Source organism: Octopus sinensis, linkage group LG6, assembly GCF_006345805.1.
Source record: "Octopus sinensis linkage group LG6, ASM634580v1, whole genome shotgun sequence".
NCBI classification, from domain to species: domain Eukaryota; kingdom Metazoa; phylum Mollusca; class Cephalopoda; order Octopoda; family Octopodidae; genus Octopus; species Octopus sinensis.
The window spans coordinates 20,699,901-20,718,954 of record NC_043002.1 but is presented as its reverse complement, the minus strand read 5'-3'; the positions used below and the strand labels follow the sequence as shown (position 1 = coordinate 20,718,954).

General features: G+C 40.6%; 1 protein-coding gene across 1 annotated transcript in view; it reads left to right on the top strand.

Moving 5' to 3' along the window:
- Positions 1-1,698: 1,698 nt before the first annotated feature.
- The window catches only part of LOC115213468 (somatomedin-B and thrombospondin type-1 domain-containing protein), a 78,850-nt gene continuing 61,494 nt past the window's right edge, over positions 1,699-19,054 (top strand). Inside the window, exon 1 of the mRNA XM_029782453.2 lies at positions 1,699-2,794. Coding sequence (XP_029638313.1) covers positions 2,497-2,794 — 298 coding nt within the window. The 5' untranslated portion in view covers positions 1,699-2,496. The remainder of the gene's footprint in view (positions 2,795-19,054) is intronic.

The following is a 19,054-nucleotide window of genomic DNA, read 5'->3' as shown; positions in this document are numbered from 1 at the left end:
GTACTAGGCTTACGAAAAATAAGTCCCGGGGTCGATTTGCTCGACTAAAGGCGGTGCTCCACCATAGCCACAGTCAAATGACTGAAACAAGTAAAAGAGTATTTTAAACAGCTTTTTTTTTTTTCATAGACTTCTGGAAAAAGTGTGTGTGTGTGGGTGTGTGGGTGTGCGCGCACACATATATTCACATATAGATTGTGCGTAGATTTGGCAGATGGAAATTGAAAGAAGCCTGTTATATATATTATATATACACATGTATTTGTGTGTTTCTTTGCGTGCATGTTTGTTCCCCGCTCCCGATAGAAAACCCGTGCTGGTTTGTTTGCGTCCCCGTAACTTGGCGGTTCGCAGGCTTAAAAAAATACTAAAGCCGATTCATTCGACTAACCCTTTCAAGACAGTGCCCCAGCATGACCACAGCTCAATGACTGAAACAAATAGACAGATAAAGGAAACCTGCACAAGACATTTGCACACACGCAAACACGTATGCACACACGCCCGCGTGTACACACACATTTACATATGTATGTATGTGTGTGTGTGTATGAACAGGCATTATACATATCCATATATATTCTCTCTGTGTGTGTGTGTGTGTGTGTGTGTATTACTTTTAATTTTTTTGAACATTTTACCTGCTACACTCATTAGACTGAGCCATGCTGGAGCACTGCTTTGAAGAATGAATCGATTCCAGTCCGTTTTTTAAGCCTGGTACTTATTCAATGATCTCTTTTGTCGAACTGCTAAGTTACGGGGACATAAACACACCAACACCGGTTGTCAAGCGGTGGTGGGAGAACAAACACAGGCAGAAAGACACACACACACGCATATATATATACTTTCAGTTTCTGTCAACCAAATCCACTCATAAGGCTTTGGTCGGCCCGAGGCCATAGTAGAAGACACTTGCCCAAGGTGCCATGCAGTGGGACCGAACCCGGAACCACGTGGCTGGGAAGCAAGCTCCATGTCACACAGCCACGCCTGCACCTATATATATACATATATGAGCTTCATCTTCCTGTCCATTTATGTCTATATATCCAGCTTCCTCTTTCTCTTCATCTTTCCATATCCAACACTCTCCCAGATTTCCCCCCCCCTCTTCTTCTTACACACCTCCCTCTCCCCCTCTTCACGTGAAGCCGATAGTTTGGAGCAATCACAAACCGCGCATGCCTTCAGCAGCAGAATCAACTTGACCAATGAAAACGCTGGAATTCTACTACGAATCACATATGGCAAATTCATCTCTCATCTCTGCTTCCTTACATTTTTTTTTCCTCCTTTTATTTCCATTTTTTGTTTGTATTTTTGTTTTGTTTTTCCATCATTGTCAGACACCTTTAAGTTGCGTGTTCGTTAATGTGTAAGTGTGTGAGTATATGCGAGAAAGAAAGAAAGAGATGGCGCCCAAACAGACTTTCGCATGCTAAGAAATAGTAAACGAACATAGAAATAAATGAAGTGCCGAGCACCAACCAGACAGCTAGCCTTGCCTGCAGCCTGTTAGCTTGTCACTCACACACGCACAAACACACAGACACATGCACACATAACACACGCGCGCTCTCATCTCTCCGATTCACTCCTCCCCCTCCTACTACATTATCCTGCCTTACTCTTTCTTTCTTTCTCTATTTTGTGTACAACTGTGTTTTATTCTCTCTCTCTTTCCCCTCCCCTGTCTTTCTTTCTGCCTTTCTGTCACAGACGGCAGCCAGCTTCTCTCATTTGCTGCGTGAAGGAGTTCGGTTGTACAACCAAACGAAACAGCCTCACGGTAAAAGCTACTGAAAGAAGGGGCAAAGAAAATTGCAAAGTAGCTTAGTAGACACAACCATAAATAAAACTCCCCAAACAAGAAGGAGTTAAACCTTCAAACAGTAAAATTAATTAGAACAAAAAAGGGGGATACGAAACAACTCCCGTTTATCCCCTCGGCCAAGAATTTTCTCACGTTGAGCAATTTTTAAAACTTTTCTTTAAAAAGAAAAACATATTTCAAAGGCTCATTTACTTCGTTGAGTGAATTCAGGCAAAGTGAAAACCCGACTGGATTATCTCTATTATCATTATATATGCATTTATACATATATTCATACAGATATACATATAAATATATATATATGCACACACAAGCAAACTTCGGTAATTTAATTTAATTGGAAATTGACGAAAATCAGCAAGATTCGAAAGATAGAGTTATCATCTTTATTTACACGGGAAAATATCAGAATTATATAGTTCTTTAATTATTTTGAGGTTATATTCTGCTTGTGATGTTCATCTGAGCAAAAGAAGAGAAAAAAAAACCCTTAGCATAATCACTAAATTTCTGCATACATCTAATGCGATATATAAACATATAAAATTTCTTCTCCTCCCCCTTCTCTGCTGTACACACATACACACACAGATTTAGCGCTTTAAGTACACTGTAAAACAAAGCTGTCACCGTTAGAAAGTTAGTGAAACCGAAAGATGATGAAGTCGACAAAATGTTTGGCTTTCTTTCTCGCGCTGTTCTGTGCGGCTGGATATCTCGTGGATTTTGTGGAATGCAGTTGTCAACAGCATAACCTCTGCTGCAACGGACGGGACAATACATGTTGGACATACGGAGAACCGAGAAACGCGGCAAATCTAACAGTTTCACAGGAAAATGACACTCTGGATGAAAGCGCCGACGTTATATCGAAACCACAACGTCGATGTTTCTGTGACGAAGGCTGTTCCCAGTTAAACGACTGTTGCACGGATTACACCTATGTGTGTCGGCGTGAGTAGACCTTCATTTCATTTTCATTCACTTGATTTCGCTATCATTACTATTTTCTCGCACTGATCCTCGCACTGCTCCAGTCGTGACTATCACAAAGAGAAAAGAGTAGTTTTGCTTTCATTTTTTTTTTTTTTTTTGCTTTTTAAATATTCCCATGCTTTATAAAACGGAAATTATGATTCCAAAAAAATAATTTTTTAAATTTTTACATTTTTACACCCCCATCTTATTTTCGTACCTTTTCCCTTCTCCATGAGGTGTGGGACTTCATGGGACAGCTATTCTAAACATTCAACTGTTTTTAGGGGTACCTAGGACTACATTATCTAAAGTTCTTTCATTTTTAAAACATATGTGGCTGCTATTTCTAGCAAGCCGAGCGATCACGTTGTAATGATTATCTCGGTAGCTCGTTTTCGTTGTTTTTTGACCTCAGGTCATCCTTCATCCAGCAAACTTTTGAAGAAAGGCATCCAGTCGTGGCCATCCTCTCTTTTTTCTTTTTTGTAAGTGCATCTAAGCCTACATCAGTTTAATGTGACTCCTCGTTGTTTAAGATAACGGGCTACAATTTACAGAAGATTTGGCTGCTCTTTTTAGCAAGCCGGGTTACTTTGTTGAGACTCCCTTTTCCTGCTCTTTCATATCCATCCATATATAGTATTTAGTGTCTCTATTGAATTCGGCCCCTTGCTTAGTTTTTTTTTTGCTTTCCTATATATCAGGAGCCAGCAAAGATCACTCTCTTCCTCCCTCTCTCCTCTCTCTATCTCCATCCATATATATGTGTGTGTGTTGAGAGAGAGCAAGTAAGCAAGCGGTAACCTTCAAGTAATAGTTCCAATCTCATCGCTCCCCACAGCGAACAGAATATCCTTTCGTTCCATTTACTTGAGAAAGGCATGAATGTAACACAATCATATCACCTCCGACTACCGTCTGCATCTAAGTAATAAATTATTATTACCACTCTCCGTATTGATTAAAAAGTAAGGATCTTGACTAAAGAGCCCCTATACCTCTATCTACTTGGGGCGGGGAAAGGGTGTTTATTTATCTATTTATTTATTGAAATTTTTTAAACGGGATCATCGCAACTCGAGGGTAAATTTCTATACAGAAAATATCGGGAGGGGAGAAGTCAACAACGCGACAGTCAGTAGGTTACTGGGTATTGTCTATAATAATATTATTGTTGACATAATGGACACCCTAGTGTGATACATATATAGAAATATTTGTCATCTTTAGGTCCCGAGTTCAAATCATGCTGCTGCCAACTTTTTTTTTTTTTTTGCTTTTTATTCAATTAGGGTGTATAAAAGAAGGGTACTACTTAATAACAGTGGTCCCGGTGCGCGCACTCGCGTATTCGCGCATCCGCGCTAGCTAGTCATGACTAGTCGATCCTTACTTTGTGTTTTTTGCGTTTTATTTACTTTGTTTAACAAAAATTATTTGTGTAAAAATAATGTATTTATTTTGTGTTTTATTTACTTTGCTAGGTAGTCGTTGTAGGATCGACTAGTCACGACTAGCTGGCGCTGATGCGCGAGTACGCGAGTGCGCGCACCGGGACGGGACCACTGTTCTTTAGTAGTACCTAAAAGAAGTCCCAATAATTGTTGTTGTTTTGCATCAGGCCAGATTTACTCCAATCGAATTTATGTTCAAAGACGTCAGATTCCCGATCATCTCATCTCTTTGATTCAACTTATCTTTCATCTTTTTTTTCTTTTCTGAAACTTAGAATGTGATTTGAGAGAGATTTTTGCTACGATGTCTAGCCTCGTCATCGTGTCGCTTATCATCGTATGGACTGACCACTAAGTATGTGGTCAGTCGATACAATATTTATTATCATTGTTATTGTTGTTCCTCCATCGTAGTGCATATGAAAGGAGACAAAAATTATTGTATTTCATAGACTCGTTATTTGAGTATGATGCCGGCGGAGTTTTGGAATGGCCCCAAACACACACACACACACACCTCATGAGCAAGAATAAGGGCACAACATTGGATGACTCCCTCCATTCACCCCTCTCATATTTTAGGGCTTTGTCTTTCATACAACAGGAATTATGATTCTGAAAGAACTTTTTCAAAAAAAGATTTTTTTTTTTACATTTTTGCCCCACTTCCAGTATCGTGCCCTTTACCAAAAAAAAAAATTTTTTTTTTTTTTACAATTTTGTTCCCATTTCAAGTTCGGTGCCCTATTCTTTCCCCATGGCGCAAGGATAGTTATTTCAAAACACCGCTACAAAAATGAGGTTTTTCTTTATTTATGAGATCCCTTCAAACAAACTGTGGAATTAAGAAAATATATAAAGCTAGCTGTGTCTTCTATCACAAAATCAGCAACTTTTATTTACTGTTGTGTTGGCGTGTACACAGATGATAAAAATTCACCTCCGAAATTGGTTTTTAAACATAATTCAATAAACGATCTTACATCTATTGCTTCCATTGAATAAAATATCAGAGGAAGAAAATAGGAAAAGGATAGGATGAAGTCTAATATTTGCCAGAAAAGAATAAGTAGATTATCAAAGCAGGGTGTTTCATACTTTATTTCACTAAATGTTCTTAAATTAAACGGAAATCCAAGTGAAAAAAAAAAAAGTTATATTTCCTCCTTTTTGCGTGTGTGTGTGTGTGTGTGTGTGTGTGTGTGTGTGTGTGTGTGTGTGTACCAGATTGTTCAGCCTTTACGGTTTCGCTCATTTTTTCGTTTAATAACATCTAGGGTCAACAGAAACTAACTATAAGGCGGCAAGCTGGCAGAATCGGCCGGACGAAATACTTAGCGGTATTTCGTCCGTCTTTACATCCTGAGTTCAAATTCTGCCGATGTCGACTTTCTTTCACCCACTCGGGATGTAATCGACTTAATCCTTCCCCGAAATTGCCGTCTTTGTGCCAAAATTTGAAGTCATTATTTCAACAGTATTTTCTTTTGTGTTGGTATCTTTGAAAACCCAACCGTTTATCCAAATGGTTACGACTTCGCAAAGCCGTTAGAACGTGGTATTCATTCCAACACCCAGAGCTCAATTTCTGTTGAAGTCAACTTCAGGGACGATAAATAAATAGACTTGTCTAGTACTGAGATCGATTATTCCTCCTTCTGGAAGAATACTTTGGAAGAAAATCAATTATGATTGGTTTTGGAGAAGGAATTGTTTAAAATACCTAAAACACACTGTACTCAAGGTTTAAAAGGCTCGGAATTTTTAATCCATGGATAAGCAATACCAAGTGTGTACATATTCGTGTTTATGACAAGACATGAACGAATGAAGGCAAAAAAGCTTGGAGAGATAAGGGCGTAGAGTCAAACGAGATGCGGGCTGGTTCAGCATCTGCCACCCCCCCCACACACACTACATTAACAAGTTTTAGATCAGTTTTTTTTACAACAAATTTATGGTTTTCTGTCAACAAAGGAAAGCTACAGCAGCAGCAACGAACTTGTTGTAAGCCCAACTCTTCTGTTCGATGAGGGCTAATCAAGTAGAAAGTCTGGCACGATTATTGGTCGAATAACCAATTGCAGGTGTAATCTAGAGTCTTGATGCTTTTGTTTAGCCCTAGGTCAACACTTATTGAGTAGACCTGTGATTAAATTACATCCAATACATGATTTGTACTTTATTTTATCGATCTCGAAAGGATGAAAGACAAAGTTGATCTCGGCAGGATTTGAACTCAGAATGTAAACAACCAATTATCCGACGCTCTAAAATCCCACCCACCAACCGACCTAAATATTCAAATACTCGTTTCTAATATAAGCAAAAGAGCAGGAAATCCGGAGAAGTGGCTTAGTATATGAAATCTACTCCTAATATTTCAGTGGTACTTTATCGACCCCGGAAAGATGAAAGCAAAGTTGACGTCTGCGGAATTTGAACATGGAACATACAGCAAGGCATTTTCTCAGTCTTTCTTGGCTCAATCAAAGGTAGAGGAGTAAGGTCCATAGCCTTTTATAGGGCTTCTGAAACTGGTGAGATGAAGAGTCGAAATTGTCTTCAGACTAGTGAACTGGCCAAAATAATGGTTTCTAACCTAATCACAAAGTTAACGATTTTGAGGAAAGGGGCTTGTCGATTTTATCGACTTCAGTACTCGAATGGTACTTTATTGTCAACCCCGGAAGGATGAAAGAGAAAGTTAACCTCGGAGACAATTGAACTCAGAAGTCCCGATAAGAAGCTGGAACAAATATCTCAAAACATTTTCTGATGCTGTAACAATTCTACCAGCTCGCCGCTCTAGAATAATTCCAAAATAATGGCTTCAAACTTCGAAATAAGACCAGCAATTTTAGGGGAGAGGACAATTCGATTCCATCGACCACAGAGCTCAACTGGCACTTATTTTATCAAGCCCGAAAGAATAAAATGCAAAGCTGATCCCTGCAGAATTTGAACTCGGAACGTAAGGAGCTAGAACAAATTCTGCAGACTATATTTTCTCCTACACGCCAGCGATTCCACCAGCTCGCCGTTCTAGAATTGACCGAAATAACTGCAATGGAGAACACTACATTAAATGTACCTAAGAACCTGGTGACGGTATTAGACCGGGAGATGAATTACGAAAGTCAAATTGATGGGCTTCCATAGTTTCGTCTATCGAATGGAGTTGAATCGAGGCTGTGGTACAAGTTATTTGCATAAGGTGATGTGATGATAACTCGAAACCGGTACCATGTGATTGCGAAGTGAATATTTAACCATGCTTCTGCTTATAATTTAGTTATCCAGATAATCGAGAAGCCTAAGATTTATGTATTGTTGGGGAATAGGATATTACCCTTATGTATGTAACTAAGGCATTATCAAAATTATATTGAAATGAATGTACAACAGAGAATCACAACAGGTTCACGAACTTTGTAACGTATTGTGCAGCAAAAGCAAAGACTCTCTCTCAACCACACTGTGTAACGATATTTGTCATGTGACTTGCGTTTAGGTAAATCATTGGCGCTCGTGTATGCATATTTGTCTTTTCTCGGTGTATTTTTGTAGGCAAATTATAGACAGCTGTGTGTTAATCATTAGAACCTCAGTAAGGTCACCTACCTAATAACAACAATGGTTTCAAATTTTGGCACAAGGCCAGCAGTTTTTGAGAGGAGAGGGAAATCAATTGCTACAATCTCAGAAATTCACTGATACTTATCTTATCGATCTCCAAACGACGAAAGGCAAAGTCGACCTCGGCGGAATTTGACCTCGGGATGTAAACACGGATGACATGCAACTAAATATTTTGACTAGCCTGGTAACGATTCTACCAGTTCGCTGCCTTCTCCACAATAATAATAAGGTTAATAATAATTTTATAATCATAATTAATATTGGTTTCAAATTTTGGCACAAGGCCAGCAATTAAGGGGAGGTTTAAGTCGATTACATCGACCTCAGTGATCAACTGGCACTTATTTTATCAACCCTGAAAGGATGAAAGGCTAAATCGAAACCAGAACGCAAAGACGGATGAAATGCCGCTAAGTATATTGTCCGACGAGCTAACAACTCTGCCTGATCGCCTCGTTAAATTATTATTATTATTATATTATTATTATTATTATTATTATTATTATTATTATTATTATTATTATGGCGAGCTGGCAGACTCGTTAGTACGCCGGGCTAAATGTTTAGCGGTATTTCACCAGTAGTTACGTTCTGAGTTCAAATGTCGCCGTGGTTGACTTTGCCTTTCATCCTTTCGGGATCGATAAATTAAACACCAGTTGAGTACTGGGGGTCGATGTGTTCGACTGTCCCCCTCCAAAGAAAATCCAGCGTGAGACAGTTTTTATTGTCGCAGTCTAATGACTGAAACAAGTAAAAGATAAAAAAAATAGATGAGTGGCTATGTGGTAAGTAGCTTGCTTACCAATCACATGGTTCCGAGTTCAGTCCTACTGCATTGCACCTTGGGCAAGTGTCTTTTACTGTAGCCTCGGGCCGACCAAAGCCTTGTGAGTGGATTTGGTAGATGGAAACTGAAAGAAGTCCGTCATATATGTATGTGTATGTATTTGTGTCTGTGTCTGTGCACCCTCCATCGGTTGACAACCGATGTTCGTGTGTTTACGTCCCCGTAACTTAGCGGCTCGGTAAAAGAGACCGATAGAATGAATACTAAGAATAAGTCCTGGTGTCGATTTGTTCGACTAAAGACGGTGCTCCAGCATGGCCGCAGTAAATTACTGGAACGAGTAAGAGAATAAAATAAAATATACGCTAAACGAATTTTATACTCAGCTCACGAATGCCCCCAGAACCACTGTGTTTGTGAACACCCAGGGACCGCGGGATTCCAGATTAGGGACCGTTGAAAGGAAAACAAACAGTGCCAACGGCAATTTGGCAAGACCATGCCTGAAAGACTGGTTTGGAGGGAATGAGAAGAGATACCATTACATCCTAAGTTGCCTGTAGACCATAGACATGGTCTAAATGTGGTGATGCTACCTCGCCTCAATTTTGAAGCACAAGGCCTGAATTTTGGGGGCAGGGGTTACTCGATTACATCAACCTCGGTGCACACCTAGTGGGGGCGCGTGGCTTGGTGGTCAGGGTGTTGGATTCCTGATCGTAAGACTGTGGTTTCGATTCCTGGACTGGGCGATGCATTGTGTTCTTGAACAAAACCCTTCATTTCACGGTGCTCCAGTCCATTCAGCTGGCAAAAATGAGTAATCCTACGACAGACTGGCGTCCCATCAGCTGGGGAAATATATACGCCATGGCGCCCGGGAAACCGGCCCTTATGAGTCGACATGACACGAGAAGATAACTTTACTTAGTGCTCCCCTAGTACGTATTTTATTGGCCCCGAAAGGGTGAAAGGCAAAAAGATAGGACGTAGTAGTAGTAGTAGTAGTAAACACTAGGTCAACTCTGATCGAGCAGACTTATACGATGAGCTTCAGCTCTTTTGTGGTGTGTAGTAAGTAGTTTGCTTACGAACCACATGGTTCAGGGTTCAGCCCCACTGCTTGGCACTTTGGGTAGGTGTCTTCTACTATAGCTTCGGGTCGACCAAAGCCTTGTAAGTGGATTTGGCAGACAGAAACTGAAAGAGGCCCGTCGTATATATATATATATATATACTTTATTTTCTCTCCCTGTTTCTTTCTGTGTACCTTTCTGTGTACCTTTCTGTGGAAGATCGTAGGCTCAAACGTTTTAGACTTTTTCACTTCCCGAGCGTTATACTAATACATCTGTTTGTTGTCTACACCACCTGTTTTTTGTGTGTGTGTCAATTCTCCTTCCCCCCTCTTTCTCTCTCTCTCTCTCTCTCTCTCTCTCTCGCGCTATATATGTATGTATGTATGTATGTATGTATGTATGCATATGTTTGTGTGTCTGTGTTTGTGCCCTTTCCCCAACCATCGTTTGACAACCGATACTGGAGCCTTTACGTCCCCGTAACTTAGCGGCTCGGCAAAAGAGACTGATAGAATAAGTACCAGGTTTACAAAGAATAAGTCCTGGGGTCGATTTGCTCGACTAAAGGCGGTGCTCCAGCATGGCCGCAGTCAAATGACTGAAACAAGTTAAAGAATAAAAGAATAAAAAATTCCTTTGGCGTTCTTTGAAACGGTTAACGTGTGAATTGATGGGGATTTGGCTGATGTTTTTAGCAGGTCATGCAACCACCTCGAAGCTCCTTTCTAGTTCGTATGAAGGATCGACTATATGATTTAAGCTGGCAGAAACGTTAGCACGCCGGGCGAAATGCTTAGCGGGATTTCGTCTGCCGCAACGTTCTGAGTTCAAATTCCGCCGAGGTCGACTTTGCCTTTCATCCTTTCGAGGTCGATTAAATAAGTACCAGTTACGCACTGGAGTCGATATAATCGACTTAATCCGTTTGTCTGTCCTTGTTTGTCCTCTCTGTGTTTAGCCCATTGTGGATAGTAAAGAAATAGGTATGTTTTTTTTTGTTTTTTTGATGGCGCAGGCAAAGAAAGTTTGGTAGCGGTACTTAGTGAATTTAGTGTGAGGGTGGGAGAAACTAAGGGAGGGTAAGGATAGAATAATAGATTCGGGAGGTTGGTTGGCTGGTTGGTTGGTGGGTGGGTGGTGGTGGTGGTGGTGGTGGTGGTGGTGGTGGTGGAGGGTTTGATGGTGTCGAGAGGAACCGAGACGTAGTAATATGGGGTGAGGATAGTTGCGGTAGTAGTAGAAGAATGGCGGTAGTGGCAGTGGTGATGCTGGTCGTCGTCGCCGTCGTGAAAGGTAGAAATGGGATGTAGTAACTATGGTCGTAATCGTGAAGGTGAACTGCCGTGATGGCGGTGGTGGTGGTGGTTGTGGTGGTGGTGGTGGTGAAGGCGGCGGTGGCAGCGGTAACAGCAGCATTGGAGACAAGAGCAGAGAGGTAATGAATAAATAGTGATGATGGAAGAGGGGATGGTGGTGGTGATGATGATGATGATGGTGTTGATGGTGGTGGTGGTGGTGGTGGTGGTGATGGAAGAGGGGGTGGTAGTGGTGGTGGTGGTGATGATGATGATGATGACGGCGACGGCGGCGGCGGTGGTGGTGTGAGGAGCATCTACGAGATGGGTTAAAGAGTCTGGTAAAGAGGTAGATAAAATTGCCGGTTGGTGTTGATGAAGATGGAGGGGCAAGTGTAAGATTAAGGCAGTATTTAGCGGCGATGGTGTTGTAATGATGGTGGTGTCGGTGGTGGTAGTAGTGCTGGTGGTGTCGGCGGTGGTAGCGGTGTAGTCTGTGGCGGTGGTGTCGGCCACAGTGTGAAACGGTCCCACCACTGTAGAACTGGGTCGACCAGACGTTTTTATTTTCTTCTCAAGGCGTTGTTCACCGTGACGTGTAAGTACACACGTACACGCATACACACACACACACACACACACACACACTCGCACACAAACACACACATATACAAACACTGACGCTAAAACATAGAAATAGTCCCACTGACCCCCCCCCCCTTTCCTTAACTGTATTATAAGCACATTCTCATATGTATGCGTGTGTAATTATACATTTGTTCTGACACTTGTGTAGAAATATATATATTCTTTTATTTACTCTCTTTACTTGTTTCAGTCATTTGACTGTGGCCATGCTGGAGCACCGCCTTTAGTCGAGCAGGACTTATTCTTTAATCGACCCCAGGACTTACTTTTTGTAAGCCTAGTACGCTAAACGAATGCCCCCAGAACCACTGTGTTTGTGAACACCCAGTGACCGCGGGATTTCAGATTAGGGACGGCTGAAAGGAAAACAGACAGTGCCTACGGCAATTTGGCAAGACCAGGCCTGAAAGACTGGTTTGGAGGGAATGAGAAGAGATACCATTACATCCTAAGTTGCCTGTAGACCATATCGGTCTCTTTTGCCGAACCGCTAAGTTACGGGGTCGTAAACACACCAGCATTGATTGTCAAGCGATGTTGCTGGGGGGGGGGAACACAGACACACAAACATACACACAGACATACATATATATACATATTTACGACGGGCTTCTTTCAGTTTCCGTCTACCAAATCCACTCACAACGTTTTGGTCGGCCACAGGTCTTAGGTAGAAGACGCAGTGGGACTGAACCCGGAACCATGTGGTTCTGAGTATGTTTTAAAAAGGTATACCTTACGTTTCAAATTATCCAATAAATGCTGTGTTGTGTGAATTCATGCGTCGGGTTCGGTCCCACTTGGTAGCATTTGAGAATCTATAAATAAAATAGCCTCGGGCCAATTGATGCTTTGTGAGTGAAACTGATTGACAGAAACTGAGCAGTAGTCCATCGTGTGTGTGTGTGTGTGTGTGTGTGTGTGTTTGCGCGGCGATTTACATGTGGCTGTCTCTATGTGTCTCCTTGCCGTAACATCCCTTGAAAAAAAGAAGGTACTTTTGTTTATGCTCCGTGTCGTAACGGTTCGACAAATAGAGGGCGATACGATTGGCAGCAGATTAAAGAATAATTATTGGCGTCGATTTAATCGAGCAAAATCCTTGAAGGTGGTGCCCCAGCATGATCACAGTCCAATAACTGAAGCAAACGAAAGAGTAAAAGTTATATAGTGTATAGTGTATTAGTATACATATGGTATATAATTATATACATGGTATATCATTATACATATCATAATGCACATGTGTGTGTGTGTGTAATGTCCTTGGAATACTTAGGAGTTGTAAGATGGTGGGGTGGAGAATAGAACATGAGAATTTCATTTGTTTCTGTCTGGCGAACTACATAACTGTGCAGACACGAGTTTAATTCTCCTACATTGTGTCAAGTGAACTGATTCACGTGTATCGGATGATATTAACCCAGGGAACGTGTGAAAGAGGAGTATAAAAAATAATAATAATAACCCTTTCTATTATACGACGTGGAGGTGCGTGGCTTAGTGCTTAGGGTGTTGGACTCATGATCGTAAGATTGTGGTTTCGATTCCTGGACCGGGCGATGCGTTGTGTTCCTGAGCAGAACACGTCATTCCCCGTTGCTCCCGTCCACTTAGCTGGCAAAAATGAGCAATTCACCGACGGACCGGCATCCTGTCCAGGTTGGGAATATGTAAGCTATGGAGACTGGGAATCCGGCTCGGGAGAGAACTTCACGTTTTTTTATTACACACTTGAAATTTGGGGGAGGATGAAATCAGAATAGCCCCAATAATAAACATAATCCTTTCTATTATAGGCACAAGGCCTGAAATTGGGAGAAGGGTGCAAGTCGATTACATTGAGTTCAGGGCTTGAGTGCCACCTATTTTATCGACCCCGAAAACATAAAAGGCAAAGTCGACCTTGGCGGAATTTGAACTCAGAATGTAATAAGCTAGAAGAAATGCCGCTAAACATCTCATCTGTTGACTATATATATATATAAGTCAACAGATGAAATTCAGAGCGCTCAAATGATTCAAACTTACACTCCGTTGTCTTTACAGGGATCAGTTCCGCGGGGTAAAAGTGGTAAAGTATGGCTATATATATGTATACATGCATGTATACATATATACATATTTTGTATTTCATACCCAACCTGTTATATTTAATTTGTTTACCCACATAATTTGCACGCCACTTCTCTCTCTCTCTCTCTCTCTCTCTCTCTCTCTCTCTCTCTCTCCACACACACACACATACACGCACACACACACAGACACATGTGTATATGTATCGAAATCGAAATCAAATTCGATGACTGGCATCCGTGCCGGTGGTAAGCAAAAAGCACTATTCGAGCGTGATCTTTACCTGCGTCACCTTACTGGCACTTGTGCTGGAAGAACGTGAAAAAACATTCGAGCGAGGTCGTTGCCATTGCCGCTGGACTGGCTCCTGTGCAGGTGGCACATAAAAAGCACCATTTGAGCGTGGACGTTGCCAGTACCGCCTGACTGGCCCTCGTGCCGGTGGCACGTAACAGCACCCACCACACTCCCGGAGTGGTTGGCCTTAGGAAGGGAACCCAGCTGTAGAAACTCTGCCAGATCAGATTGGAGTCTGGTGCAGCCATCTGGTTCGCCAGACCCCAGTCAAATCGTCCATCCCATGCTAGCATGGAAAGCAAACGTTAAACGACGATGATGGCGATTCTAATGTCTGATGTTCTTAAACATACTAACTCTAGCTCCAAGATATATTACATATAGTGACATAAAAACAGAATAATTCCTGCCTTTCGTTGGAAAATGAAGAGTGTGCTTAGATTTGGGCAGACATAACAAACAAATGAGAGTATGGAAAATATTCTTCGTTCTTTCATGCTTCCATTACTTAATACTTTTATTGTTTCATACTCCACAATTTTATTGTATATGTTCGCAAGTTGCATCGTATACTTTTGCTCATTGAAAAACTTTTTAGAATTGTATTCTATTTCGCAATCCGACCCTTTTCAAATAAGAAAATTTTTCCTTTAAATGGCCTTATGAAAAACAGTTGAATATTAATTAAAATTGTAAACTAATGCCTGAACAAAAACATATTTAACAACATAAATAGACGAAATTAACGAGGATATTTCTAACCACGTGGTACAAACAGTGAGGAGCGCTTGTGTGGTTACGTTACAGAAAATAGAGACTTATTCCATGTTTGTTATTGGTTGTTTCTAATGAAAATGTGTGGCTAAGAACCGGATATTATTTAAAATTTATTTGTTGCAATAATTAGCTTAAGTAAATACGAGCAATCTACTACGTTTAGTTACATAACGATAAGGTCTTTTGTCGACAATATATTTTACTGATGACTCCAGCTTACCCTGAGTATCTATACATGGTACTTGATATCTTTTATCTTTTACTTGTTTCAATCACGGGACTACTGCCATGCTGGGGTTACAGCCTTGAAGGGTTTTAGTTGAGCAAGTCGACGCCACCACTCTCGTTTTATATTTATTTATTTACTTCTGAGCACGCCGGGCAAAATTCTTAGTGGCATTTCGTCCGTCATTTATTATGTTCTGTGTTCAAATTCCGCCGAGGTCGACTTTGCTTTTCATCCTTTCAGGGACGATAGTTTAAGTACCAGTGAAACACTGGGGTCGATGTAATCGACTAGTCCCCTCCCACTAAATTTCAGGCCTTATGCCTATAGAAGAAAGTGAGTTAAAATTCCACCGATGTCAACTTTGCCTTTCATTTTTTCAGGGTCGATAACTTAGGTACCAGTGAAAGACTGGGGTCGATATAATCGATTAGTCCCCTTATATTGTACCTATAATAGAAAGGATTATTATTATTATTATTATTATTATTATTAAAAACATCAACCTCATTTTTAAAATGATTAACACTATAATTAGTATCATTACATAAATGATGTAATTATTTAAACCATGGAGGTTCCTCCCAAGGATCTCTGGTGTAACGTTACTCGACAGAGTGTGCAGTTCGGAGATAAGAGAGTCTCTCCAGGTCAAACCACTACTTTTCCGTCATGAGAAGTCACAACTCCAGTACTACAGTCATAGGATTAGACTGTCACAGGAAAGAATTGCAAGACGGATTCTTCAAGCCGAACCAACCGGAAGGAAACCTAAGGAGAGACCAAGAACGAGTCGGTAGGATGACATATCCATAGTCTCAGTAGGTCATGCTTGGGAATCCAACCGGAAGGTTAAATGACGGTTGCTTTTGATAGGACCCTAAAAAGGAAGTGCCTGAAGGCTCTACCCTCAATGGCACTCTCAGGAATAGCAAGGGAAGAAGATGGGTGAATGGATGGGTGGAAGATTTTGGCGAAGTTGCTTAAGTACGAAATGTAGTTATTAATAACATCAGATAAAAGCTATATAAATGAATCGGTGCAATTTTGTAAGACTTATTTTTAAATGCTTCAATGTTTCAAAAGTACGACCCAAAACGAACTATAATTACCATTTTTACCATCCACAGTATCATCGCCACCATCACCATTATCTTCATTATCATAGTCATCCTCATTATCATCATCATCATCATTATTATTATCATCATAATTATGGTCCATCGTCACCACGACGACGACCACCATCATCATCATCATCACTATCATCGTCGCCACCACCATCAACCTTATCAGAATCATCAATCTTTATTATCATGCTGCTGTCATCGTAGCCTCATTATCGTTATCTCATCGTAGTCATCTTACATTACTCATCTTACATCACTGCTACCGCCATTGCTGCTGCTGCTACTACTACTACTACTACTACTACTACTACTACTACTACTACTACTGTTGAAGGGATTACTGTTGTGATTCCCTAGGTCAGTCCATATAAATTTGATTGATAGATAGATAGATAGATAGATAGACAAGTAGTAGTAGTAGATTTGGAAAGCCCCAGATCAGCGCTTGTAAACTTGACAGATCATTACAGATCAGAACTGTGCCTATGATAGAAAGGATTATTATTATTATTATCATTATTATTATTATTAGAATCAGCAACCTCTTTATTTAAAATAAATTAACACTATAATTAGTATCATTATATAAATGATATAATTATTTAAACCATTGAGGTTCCTCCCAAGGATCTCTGGCGCAGGATCCGTGTCTCTTTAAATAAGGTAGAGTTCTGATTCGAGAGAGATTTATTTCATGGTTTGTGTGATTGGGTGGATTATATCCAAAATCAATCCTGATCAAGTAAAAAACTATGATCAAAAGCATTCCAACTGTGACCCGCCTATCTTTTAGGAGTATCTAGGACGAGCATTATCTGACACCATTCCATTTTACTAAGATGGTATAGGACGGGTTCTCAACCATTTTTTTTTTATCTATGGACCCCTTTGAGTTCTATTTTATTCTGGTTGACCCCCATAACCATTCGATGTTTTAAAAACTAGTTTCTCCCCCTACACACACACTTTAACTTGTGTAGGTTAAAATATGCAAAATGATAGAGAAAGAAACCAAACTATTTATTGCAGTGCTTTTCAAACTTTTTGCTGGAGCGGAACCCCAAGGAAACATTCCACTGGCTCGAGGAACCCCTGTGCAATAATTTAATAGTCTTATGCACACATATCTGCACAGGAGACTTAAAAATTACTGCCGATTTTAGCAGTTTTGTAACTTCTTGCGGAACCCCTGGACTGGCGGAACCCTAAGGTTCCGCGGAATCCTGGTTGAAAACCTCTGATTTATTGCAACGCATACCAATACATACATCTAAAGCAAAATCTTTTCAAGGGACCTTAAAGTACTATTGTAGATCCCCAATTCACTATTTTGTTACGTGGACCCCTAAAAATCTCATATAGATCCTCAGGAGCCATATGGACCCCTGCTGAGAACCACTGGTATAGCATGTGTTTCTAGTAGGCCGAGGAGCTATTAACCACAGTTAGTCACCGCTCACCACCACATCTCTATAGATTCCATTTTTTGTATGCAAGAAGTCATTTCAACATAGAAAATCCTCGCTTATTACATACAAGTAACAGCTGGTGCAAATCAAGAGTTAATGAGTGCAACACTACCGTTGCCTCTGCTATTAAACATAAACCATTAACAGCATCACCACCACCAACAACAACAACATCTCTGCTATTGTATACACGCCATTAACGCTACCACTACCACCACCACCACTATTACTATGCACAGTACTATCACCGCAACTGCTTCTATTACATCACTACCACCACCACTATTACTATGCACAGTACTATCACCGCAACTGTTTCTATTACATCACTACCACCACCTCTATACTATGCACAGTACTATCACCGCAACTGTTTCTATTACATCACTACCACCACCTCTATACTATGCACTGTACTATCACCGCAACTGTTTCTATTACATCACTACCACCACCTCTATACTATGCACAGTACTATCACCGCAACTGTTTCTATTACATCACTACCACCACCACTATACTATGCACTGTACTATCACCGCAACTGCTTCTATTACATTACTACCACCACTACTATACTATGCACAGTACTATCACCGCAACTGCTTCTATTACAGTACTATCACCGCAACTGCTTCTATTACATCACTACCACCATTACTATACTATGCACAATACTATCACCGCAACTGCTTCTATTACAGTACTATCACCGCAACTGTTTCTATTACATCACTACCACCACCACTATACTATGCACTGTACTATCACCGCAACTGCTTCTATTACATCACTACCACCACCACTATACTATGCACTGTACTATCACCGCAACTGCTTCTATTACATCACTACCACCACCACCACAATACTATGCACAGTACTATCACCGCAACTGCTTCTATTACACATTAACACCCATCATACAATGGCATTTACTATTACACATCATTACTAATCATTACTATCCACACTCTCACACTATCCTAGGCACCGTCACCACCAATACCACCAGGAGACACACACACACACACACACACTCACATTAACACCATTATTTCAACACTAGTCTCACCCCTACTAGTACCAAGACAATACCATCACCACTAACTCAACGTGCGCATGCGCACACACCCATTCCTTTGTATGTGTGTGGGTGTAAATAAGATTATATACATACATATATATAATATTAATGATTACATTATATATATATAAATGATTACATTACATATATGATTACATTATGTATATATATATAATCATACGTGTATGTATGTATATGCTTGTGTATATATGCCTCTGTATGTGTGTATAATTGTGAGCTGTAAAGAGAGATGGAGGTGGGTAGAG